We start from the raw sequence: 10,389 nt of genomic DNA, 5'->3' as shown, positions 1-10,389 counted from the left end.
TCAAAACAAATATTCCAACTCCGAGATGCTTGCTTCAATCCATAGATGAACCTCTGAAGCATACATATTTTCCCAACATTTTTAGGATCGACAAAACCTTCAGGCTGTGTCATATACACATCCTCACTTAGATGTCCATTAAGGAAAGCGGTTTTGACATCCATTTGCCATATCTCATAGTCATAATATGCGGCAATTGCTAGGAGAATCCGAACAGACTTTAGCATTGCGACGGGCGAAAAGATTTCTTCATAGTCAACACCTTGAATTTGTCGGAAACCTTTCGCCACCAATCGTGCCTTATAGATGTGAACATTTCCATCCATGTCTAATTTTTTCTTAAAAATCCACTTACAGTCGACAGGTCTTACACTGTCAATTTGATCGACCAAGTTCCAAACTTGATTATCATGCATGGATTTTAACTCGGATTCCATGGCTTCAAGCCATTTGTCGGAGTCGGGTCCCATCATTGCTTCTTTGTAGGTCAAGGGCTCATCATTTTCCATCAATAATACGTGGCGCTCCTCCGTAATAAGGAGGTTGAGCTTGTCAGTAGCGCGACGTGCCCTTATAGACCTTCGTGGGGCTGGTGCCTCAACTACGGGTTGTGCAACATCTTGCACATCCCGTGGATGTTCAGTGGTTGCTGAAACAGTTTCGGGTGTTTCCTGAATTTCTTCGAGTTGCACCTTGCTCCCACTAAATCCTTTTGAGAGAAACTCCTTTTCTAAGAAAACACCATTGCGAGCGACAAACACTTTGCCTTCCGCCTTATTGTAAAAATAATATCCTTTGGTTTTCCTAGGATACCGCACAAAGAAGCATTTGTCTGACTTTGGAGTGAGCTTATCTGACATCAAACGTTTGACATAAGCCTCACATCCCCAAACTTTGAGAAAAGATAATCCGGGACGCTTCCCAGTCCATATCTCATATGGTGTCTTCTCAACAGACTTACTTGGAACCCTATTCAGTGTGAACGCAGCAGTTTCAAGAGCATAACCCCAAAATGACAATGGAAGATCAGCTTGGCTCATCATGGACCTAACCATGTCCAACAAGGTTCGGTTCCTCCGTTAGGATACCCCATTCCATTGAGGCGTTCCGGGCGCAGTTAGCTGCGGAATAATTCCACATTGCTTCAAATGATCACCAAATTCAAGGCTCAAATATTCTCCTCCACAATCAGATCGCAGAAATTTAATTGTCTTACCTAATTGATTTTGTACTTCATTCTGAAATTCTTTGAACTTTTCAAACGATTCAGACTTGTGCCTCATTAAGTAGATATAGCCATATCTACTAAAGTCATCAGTGAAAGTAATGAAGTACTGAAAACCACCTCTGGCTATTGAGCTCATTGGTCCACATACATCGGTATGTACAAGTCCCAACAAGTCACTCGCCCTCTCACTATGACCAGTGAAAGGCGCTTTGGTCATCTTTCCAAGCAAACAAGACTCACACGTGTCAAATGATTCAAAATCAAATGAGCTTAACAATCCATCTTTATGGAGTTGTTCAATGCGCTTCTCATTTATATGACCTAAGCGACAATGCCAAATAAAAGTGGGATTCAAATCATTTGGTCTAAGCCTCTTAGTATTAATGTTACAGACCGATTTATCCTCAAGATCAAGAATACATAATCCATTCACCAATGGACAATGAGCATAAAAAATACCATTGCAAAAAATAGAACAACGTTTGTTCTCTATTACAATCTTAAGATCATCAACTTCTTCCAAACATGAAGAAGAAATAATGTTCTTACTCAAAGCAGGAATGCAATAACAATTATTTAATTCCAAAACTAATCCGGAGGGTAGAGACAAGTGGTAGGTGCCGACCGCCAACACCGCAACTTTTGTGCCATTGCCGACACGAACGTCCAACTCGCCTCTTGCAAATCTTCTAGTCTCACTTAGACCCTGCAACGATTTGCAAGTGTGAATCATCGATCTAGTATCAAATACCCATGATTCACTGGAAGATAATGCAATATTAATTTCTATAACATTTATACCTGAAGTGGAAGTCTCACTTCCCTTCTTCTTCTTCTTTTCTTTCAAGTACTTCTTGCAGTTCCTAGACCAATGTCCCTTTTCATGACAGTGGAAGCATTCATCCTCAGAAGTAGGGCCAGATTTGGCCTTAGGTGCTGGCTTTAGCTTAGAGCCCGAGGACTCACCACTGGAACTCTTTTCCTTGCCTTTACCTTTGGGATTAGGAGGCGTACAACGCTTCCTCTTTTTGTTCCCCTTCTGAATCATCATCACATGATTGGGATTCTTCTTAATGCTCTCCTCTGCTGTCTTTAGCATCCCATGCAACTCACTCAATGTTTTATCCAAGCCATTCATCTGAAAGTTCATGATAAAAGGCTCATAGCTCGCCGGGAGCGACTGAAGAATAACATCAGTAGCCAAGTCTTACTGAAGTTCAGAACCAAGTCTGTCCAAAGTCTTAATGTAACCAATCATTTTGATCACATGAGGACTGACTGGGCTACCTTCTGGCAGCTTGCACGCACACAAGGACTTTGAGATATTAAACCTCTCAGTCCTGGCTTGGTTCTGAAACATCCCACGCAGCCCCTCGATCATGGTGTGAGCATCCGCATGTTCATACTGCTTTTGCAGATCAGGGGACATGGTGGCGAGCATCAGACAGCTGACATCAAGTGAGTCATTGCAGTGCTTCTCATAAGCTCTGCGATCAGCAGCAGTTGCATTGTCAGGGAGATCATCAGAATATGGCTGCTCAAGAACATACTCCTTTTTCTCTTGTCTGAGAACAATTCTCAGGTTGCGGTACCAATCAATAAAGTTTGTTCCATTCAACTTTTCTTTCTCAAGAACAGAACGCAAATTGAAAGCGGAATTGTTACTGGCAGACATGATCTACAACATTAAAATAAAGCAAGATTTCAGCACTAAGTTTATGTAAAGACTTTCATTAACTGATTTAACGAAAGACAACCTACTATATCAAAGTCATCTTCCCTCTAATGACATATAGTGGTTCAAGATCCATAATCACTAAAATCCTAGTGAGCTTTAGCATCACGGCTAGAAAAGTAGTGATACAGGTAAGCAAAAAATTACTAATCACATCTCTATGCGACTCTTGTTTGTTGGGTGGCATCCAATGCCCCGGCCCCAACCCTATGCCTTAAAGCCCAAAACTGTTTTGATAGCTTTGTTGAGTAAACCAATACTATGCTTGTGAATGTCCGACATCCACCCTATACAAAAGTGATAGCTAAGGGTACTCTACTTTGGTAAACCTACCACACAACGATAAAAAATTATAGGTGCAGCTATTGTTAAAAGGCATAAAAACTCAATCTTTTCTGAGGAAAGCTATTCTATCACGATTAAAACATCCACCATATGTAAAAGCATGAAAGAATAGTATGACAGAAAAATAAACATCACAGTCATATAATCATATTATATTGTGAATAGTATGGCCTCTTGCATCACAATGGGCTCCATCGCCATGGCTCCAAGGTGACCTCCATTACCATCCGTCCTGTCTTGTGGTGATCATCATCGCCATCATGAGGATTCAAACATCACAAGTCGACACACAGATCGTCATCACATACATCATCACATGACATTGAGGCCATACCATTCACATCACACCCTGCAAAAACAGGTTAGGCGTATGACGTATTCTACCAAAGTAGCGCTTAGGAAGCCGCTATAGCGAGAAAGCAACGGCGGGTCTCAGGGCAGCGCCCTGAAAACCTCACGAAATTACACAGATCGCATCTATGGAATCCCTATGAAAATCTCATCAGAGTGATCGCATCACCTCAAATCCGAGCCATTCATAATGCCATCAATTTTCACTAGGTCAATCACATTGACCGTGCAAACTTTGCATTTGAGAAGACTGCATCTACACATGACCTCGATCTGTTTGTTCAATCTGCTGACTATGCACACAGTTAGTCCCTGATGGTGATTCCAGCCGGTAGGGACATGTCGTATGCATAACAGATAAAGAACACAAACTAATCTTTTGTCACATGCCGCGCAATCAACTTGCTCCAGTTTTAACCCCTTATGACCAATTGATCTAATCAACTGTGCAAAAGTAATAGATCCAATCTACTACAACAACATATCACCTATATGCTAATGATCCAGACCAAAAACTACGCAAGATGGCTCTGATACCACTGTAGGTAAACGGGTAGGCTACGCTAGCATCACTACCGCATATACCAAAGATGCTTGTGAGTAGAAGATCATAGATCGTTACCACTAGACGCGCAGCGCAGCGGAAGAAGTCGCGCGTCGATGTAGAGGAAGTAGTCGATCACGTCCCACGAACCGAGCTCCTCGTACTTGATCCCAGCAGCCGATCAGCGCAGCAGTCGTAGCAGCGCCTCCACGGAGTCCACACGTACGGGGATGAAACGCTGGGCGTCGGTGTGCTAGCACCGCACGCACGGCATGGGCGGCGGCCGAGAGAGAGAGGGAGGGGGGCGGCTAGGAGGTGGCGCGGCTCACAGGGGTCTCGCCCCCTAGCCCCTCCCTCGTATATATAGGGCGTACTAATGGGCTTCTATCTCATAGGCCCATTAGTAACCTTAATCCCTCTTTGATCAATATCCTCTTGGGCCTTTAAACCGTATTGTGATGATGGGCTCTTGGGAATATCATCAACAACTATAACTGAAGGTTGCAGTCCTTGGTATTTGTTTGCTTGGCATTGTTTATTGCTGTTTGACAAACCACAGAGATGAACTTTAATTTGTGTCACAAAACAAAGCTATGTATAAGTAACTCATTTGGAAATACTGATTTCACTAACCACTCAAAGATTTTTCTTTTCATATTAGTTTTCCATAACAAATTAAATAAGATTGTAGTTCTAGTAAACTTGCTCAACTGAATAGACAATTGATCATGTCATGTCGCATTTCTGCAGGGAGTTATCATGTAGATTTCTGCAGGGAGCTATCATGTAGAAAAGCCAATTTAGACAAAAAAAACTATTACACCACCAAGGTACTAAAGAATTTGTTGTGCTACCCTGTGACATACCAGTCAGTGATGGCCCACCTTGGCTTTTGACAAGCTCTGGCAACCCATTCCACCTGTGAGCTGCATGGTGGGGGAAAAATATGCTTCTACAGGCTTACACATTCTGCATGCATATATAATTTTGAACACATATACAGTTGCTGAGGGCTTAAGAACAACCATAATATGCAGGTACCAAAAATTAGTATGGAATGTCATGAGTGATTTGGTCTAAACACATATAATACAACAAAAATTAAACAATGGCAAAAAGGAGTAAAAAACCTAATGAAGCAAAGTTAACAACAATCGAAGATGAACAATCAATGTATAATTACCAAAAGGATTATTATCAACATTGGCTGATAATTAACTGACCTAGAGTTTGTGCCTTCTGAATCGTATGGATGGATTGTGCACCAAATATGTGTCCATTTCCAGTGTTGAGCACCATGGATATCCGAGGACAAAAGGAAAGAGTTCGTGAGCTCCCCACTAACCTTTGGAAGGTATCTGTTCTGTACAACAAAATTGGTGTAGGCCAAATGAAATTGTCTTTAAAAGTGAAAATATACTGTGAATTGCTGAATTAGGTATCACATTATATATATCATAAACATGAAATAGAGGTATTTTTTAAGGTCTTAAGGAGATAATATGGGATGAGAAAAAACTCAACATACATGACAGTTCATGTGTGCAACAATCTTTACCAATTAACTTCTTAAGAGAGGGTAGAGAGTGAGCATATAATCTTTTCACAGTTCAGAGGCATAACATGCCTGAAGGATTAGTACTGGAAGAACATGACACTGCTTTCCTGAATAATGGGATGGCTGAACCTTGGAATACACTATTTTTTGGTAAGTGGCTAAGAGCAGATCCAGAATTGAGCAGAGCTCAATGATATATATATATATATATATATATATATATATATATATATATATATATATATATATATATATATATATATATATATATATATATTCACCAATCACCGGGTATGAAAAGAAGCATGAAAGAATTAAATGTATAACAAACAAAAGAAAAAAAATGAATCAAGGCGGTCCTTATTACCTCTCCTTACTTTGATGGCGGGATGCAAATTAAACGCCGTGGAGATCGAGAGCTGAACAGGAGGGAGGAAGCGACTTGACACCGTCTGTAGTGATGGTTGCAAATACAACCATAAGCAGGGCATACGTGGTTGATGCAAAAGCAAGTGCTTGTGGAGCTTGCTGTAGGCGGAGGCTGAAGGACACGGAAGCGGTGCTGCTGCAGTGGAGCTCGAGAGTCCTCGATGGATCGATCCCGGCACACCGCGCTTCGCACTTTGGGCCCTGCCCTTTGCATCGAGAGGCCCCTTTCTCTCTCATGTCAGGTGCTGTGGAAGAAGAGGAAGCAGGGTGTGCTCGACGGAGACACGGACGCGGTATCAGGAGCTCGCCGTGGTCGAGCTCAGTACACGGCGGAGGAGGAGGACCTCGCCGTGGTGTTCAGTAAATGGCGGAGGAGGACGGCCGTGAGGCTAGCGTTGGCTCGAGGACTGAGGCGATGATGCAGAGCAGGGGCGACGCTCGCAAGGCGAGGCAAACCAGGCGACGTGGATGGATTCTTTCTGCAGTCAAGGACGACGCATAGGTCTCTGTGCCGCACCGCGTAGAGCCGATGTGTCCGGCCTACTTCCGACACGTGGTGATAGATATGATACTGCGTGGCGGTCTTGTATCACGAATGCAGTATGTAGCAACTACGCGCCACGACGTGAATGGCGAGAGTAGCGAGAGGCTCCCGCAGGCCTCCAAAACTTCCAGCGATATAAAGTCTACATATAAGCAGGTGCCGTGCCATTTTCAGAGGATGTCTTTCAGGGCAGTATGCTGGACTGTCGCGTCACGATACAGGTAGAGAGGCATTCATCCCCCGCACAGTTCAGACAGGCCATGCATTAATACAGCGGCTACAAAACAAAACAGCAACTGTTTGGATACTTGATCGATCAAAAGCAGAGTTCTTGTAGGAACAAAAACGGAGCTTCACAGCGTCCTGAAAAATGACTGCGCGGAATGAACCACTTTTTCTGAATTCTGATACTAGGATTAGTTGGCCAAGCCCCTCATGGAACTAATAACGTTCAGTACATAGAGCACGGCCCCTCACTTAGGCCCTGCTTGTTTACGAGCAAGATTATATAAATCTAGCTTATAGGTGATGGATTATATAATCTGAATTATTATAAATTTAGGAGAAATAATCTATGAGTTGTTTGGCAACCTAGATTATTTGAGATCTAGATTACTATAATCTGAAATACACATGTTTGCAGCACCTTATGGACGATGTAGATTATATAATCTGATGAATAAGCTGGAGTGTTTGTTTTCTTATGAGATTATTTTTTGTTTTGTTTATTTTAAGCTGGATTATTTAATCTCATAGGCTAACAAACAAGGCCTTAGCTCAGGCTTGCATTACATTGCTTACGCCGATCTTGACATCAGATCAACGAAGAATTAGAAAGAAACCAAACCGGATAAAACTTAGGCAACTTCCAACCGCTAATTCTAGTTCTAGGTAGCAAAGGATAGGAGATATAGGTGAGGCAATCATCGCACCAACTGACCTGGCGCAGGTTCCGCGGATCTAAGAGCTGCGGATCTCGCCAAGGAAGAGCACAACAGTAAGAACCGGTTGTTGGGTCAGTAATGGCGTAGGCCTCACCGCGAAAGGGACCCGGCCGCGGAATCATTCGCCGCACGGAAGGAAGGAAACAAACAAAGAAAGAAAGAAAAGATCGGCGCAGCGCGAGGAAACGGCGCGCAAGCGAGCTGCTGGACAGGGACGTCCATTTTCTAGCCCGGGAGGGCCCGCGGCGCCGGACGGAGGTGCCGGACGGAGGAGGTGTGGGGCGCGGAGGCGGAGACAGCGACGTCGCGAGAGGCAGAAGAGGAGTCCGGATTCTAGATGGCGCGGCGCGTGCGACACGATCATGGCGCGTGTCTGTCTGTCTGTCCGCTGGTCCCGCCGCCGACGCGAGACGGGTGTGCTGTGCTCTTCTTCGTCCCCGGCCCGCCGCGCTGACTACTCTACAGCGATCTACTGGTAGGTGCGGCGTCGGTGGGGGCCAGGCCGCCGAGCTCTACGCGTCTGGACCGTAGCCTCTGCCTGCCCCTGCCTCCGGCTCTCATTTTCGTCACGTGTGTGTCTACGCAATGTGGCCGGCGCGCGCACGAGGTCTTGGCACGTGTCCCGCCCGGCCCGGCCTCCAGGTTTAATTTGCCCACTACTCTCCGTCTCCGGCCACGGCCACCACTCTACGTCCATACCGCGACAGCGTTTCGATGTGCTTTGCGTGATTTTTTACCCCCAGTTTTCTCCCACGTGCCGCCGCTTTTCTCCGTCCAAAACGGGGCGCCGAGCGGCCAGCTTTTTGGCCTTCTCGACGTGCTGCTGTCGCGAGCATCGTTATCCGCCCGGCCGTGTCGTCGCCAACGTTTTTTTTTCCGACTGGTTGACCCAAACTGCCGGCCACGGGTTCCGGATTACCGGACCGATTGGACCGGTAACGGTTTATACCGGCGAAACTCAAAATTGAATTCAAATCTTCCCGTTGAAACGGTCAGCACCGGTTAGCCGGCCGGTTTGACGGTCAAACCGGACCGGTTTGATTGGTTACCGGTCGGTGAATAAAATAAACCGATAGTTTTAAATTGGTTCTGTGGTGTGAAATAAAAATAAATTTTGGTATGAACTATGCACATATTAATGTAAAATACAGTAGTAACAATTTATAATTATGCATAGATATACAATAGTAATGTGCGTGCATACAAATACCATAGTCATAATCGTGCCTACAAATACAGTAGTCACTGATACGTCATGCGCTCAAATGTATCCTTGAGTCCACGGAACATTTCTTGAGTTGGATCCATCGTGTATGAATACCTCGGATTTAGGACAGCAGCTGGAAAATAATCCCGAGCCCGTTCAGCAGTTGCCTTCCTAGCCTTCTCAATGTCACGCTGAAAATAACCCCGCACATCTGGTGGCACATTCCTGCAATGGACCACCTCCGCCCTGCGGTGAGCCAAATATTGTTTCAATCTAGTCGCACCACCTCCTGCTTTCTGCGTATTACAATACTTGCATCGCCATTCGGGATAAAAATTTTCACCATGTTCCCATGCAACATCTTTATCTCTACCTGACATTGTCTATCTGCACAAATGGATAACAAAGACATATCAATCACATAAATCCTAAATCAACCTAAATCCTAAAAACATATATGCACCTTAATATTCAATTATACCTAAATCCTAAATAAACCTAAATCAAATCAACCTAAATCCTTAGGTCATACACTTAAATCTTACCTAAATCATAACTACACCTAGGTCATACATATAAATCATAAAACAAATCATCTAATATTGTAAATCAACTCAAAGGAGAAAAAAAAACCCTTCAGACGGCTTACCGACGCTCCCGGTCCGGCTTACCGCCTCTAGGGGCCGGCTTACCGCCTCTACCGGCCGGTTAACCGGTGCGGCCGGTTAGATCCGGACGCGGGCCGGCTAACCGGTGCTACCGGCCGGCTAGCCGCGATATCCGAGCGGATATCCGGCGTTGAGCGCCGGTCGGGCGTCCTGGCGGCGGCTGGAGGGAGGAGGGGGAAATGGGGTGGGGGCGCCGGTCTGAGCCTTCTAGGGGGCGCCTTAAGTGTCGGTTACGGGCCGTTGGGCCTTAATGGGCCGGCCGTTTTTTTCTTTTTTGATTTAAATTCAAATGCCCGCAAAATATACTAAATCAACAAATATTTCAAAAAAATCACACCATTATATTCGTCGCAACTTGAAGTATTTTTAGAATTTTTTTTGGGATTTTTCCATTTCTTAGAATTTAAATTTAAAATTTGAATTTGGGCCGGTTTCTAACCGCCCGAATCCAAAACCGGTCCGGGCCGGTAAGACCGGTAACCGCGTTAACCGGCCCGGTTCCGGCCAGTTTTTTTAACTCTGGTCGTCGCTGCTCGGCCGAGCTTGTGCTAGCAGCGGCATCTGGCCGGATCGCCGCGCCGCGCCGAGCACGCATTCTGCGGCGCCGGCGCCGTAGCCATCACCCATCAGGCGGACTCCATCCCGGTTGCGCGCGTACCCCGCACCGCAGGGCATCGCCCTCGCCGTATGCCAACACCGCCGCGCGGCGGCGAGCCTCTTCGCCGCGCGCGCTGACTCGGCCTGCTGGTCTCCGATCCCTCGCGCCGCGCGTGCCCGGCCGGTCGGTCAACTCTCGGCGCGTTGCGGGCTTGCGGCCGTCGGAGGGCGCCCGCGCG

General features: G+C 45.5%; 1 protein-coding gene across 12 annotated transcripts; it reads right to left on the bottom strand.

Moving 5' to 3' along the window:
- Nucleotides 1-4,561: 4,561 nt before the first annotated feature.
- LOC120708731 lies at nt 4,562-6,819 on the bottom strand. 12 transcript variants are annotated; one of them, XR_005689456.1, is made up of 4 exons: nt 6,129-6,812; nt 5,070-5,566; nt 4,915-4,982; nt 4,562-4,744 (listed from the first exon to the last, which is right to left on the bottom strand). XR_005689456.1 is itself a non-coding variant. In XM_039994126.1 (4 exons), the coding sequence occupies exons 1-4, from the start codon at nt 6,250-6,252 to the stop codon at nt 4,588-4,590; spliced, it is 471 nt and encodes a 156-aa protein (XP_039850060.1). In that variant the 5' UTR covers nt 6,253-6,819; the 3' UTR covers nt 4,562-4,587. The 12 variants fall into 12 exon arrangements, 2 of the variants coding, with proteins under 2 accessions (XP_039850060.1, XP_039850059.1); XR_005689458.1 differs by lacking the exon at nt 4,915-4,982 and having other exon boundaries at nt 5,070-5,172; nt 5,427-5,566; nt 6,129-6,809; XM_039994126.1 differs by lacking the exon at nt 4,915-4,982 and having other exon boundaries at nt 5,070-5,129; nt 5,427-5,566; nt 6,139-6,819.
- Nucleotides 6,820-10,389: the final 3,570 nt, after the last annotated feature.

Source organism: Panicum virgatum, chromosome 5K (assembly GCF_016808335.1).
Source record: "Panicum virgatum strain AP13 chromosome 5K, P.virgatum_v5, whole genome shotgun sequence".
NCBI classification, from domain to species: Eukaryota; Viridiplantae; Streptophyta; class Magnoliopsida; order Poales; family Poaceae; genus Panicum; species Panicum virgatum.
The sequence above is the reverse complement of the archived record's forward strand: the minus strand, read 5'-3'. Positions and strand labels throughout refer to the sequence as shown.

Excerpts from the sequence above, each read along its gene's own strand:
- LOC120708731 (XM_039994125.1), bottom strand. The coding sequence starts at position 6,404 with ATGCAAAGGGCAGGGCCCAAAGTGCGAAGCGCGGTGTGCCGGGATCGA. Across the intron at positions 5,567-6,138 it reads ATTTGCATCCCGCCATCAAA|AACAGATACCTTCCAAAGGT; the intron begins GTAAGGAGAGGT and ends TTTGTTGTACAG. Across the intron at positions 5,130-5,426 it reads TCAGAAGGCACAAACTCTAG|CTCACAGGTGGAATGGGTTG; the intron begins GTCAGTTAATTA and ends CCCACCATGCAG.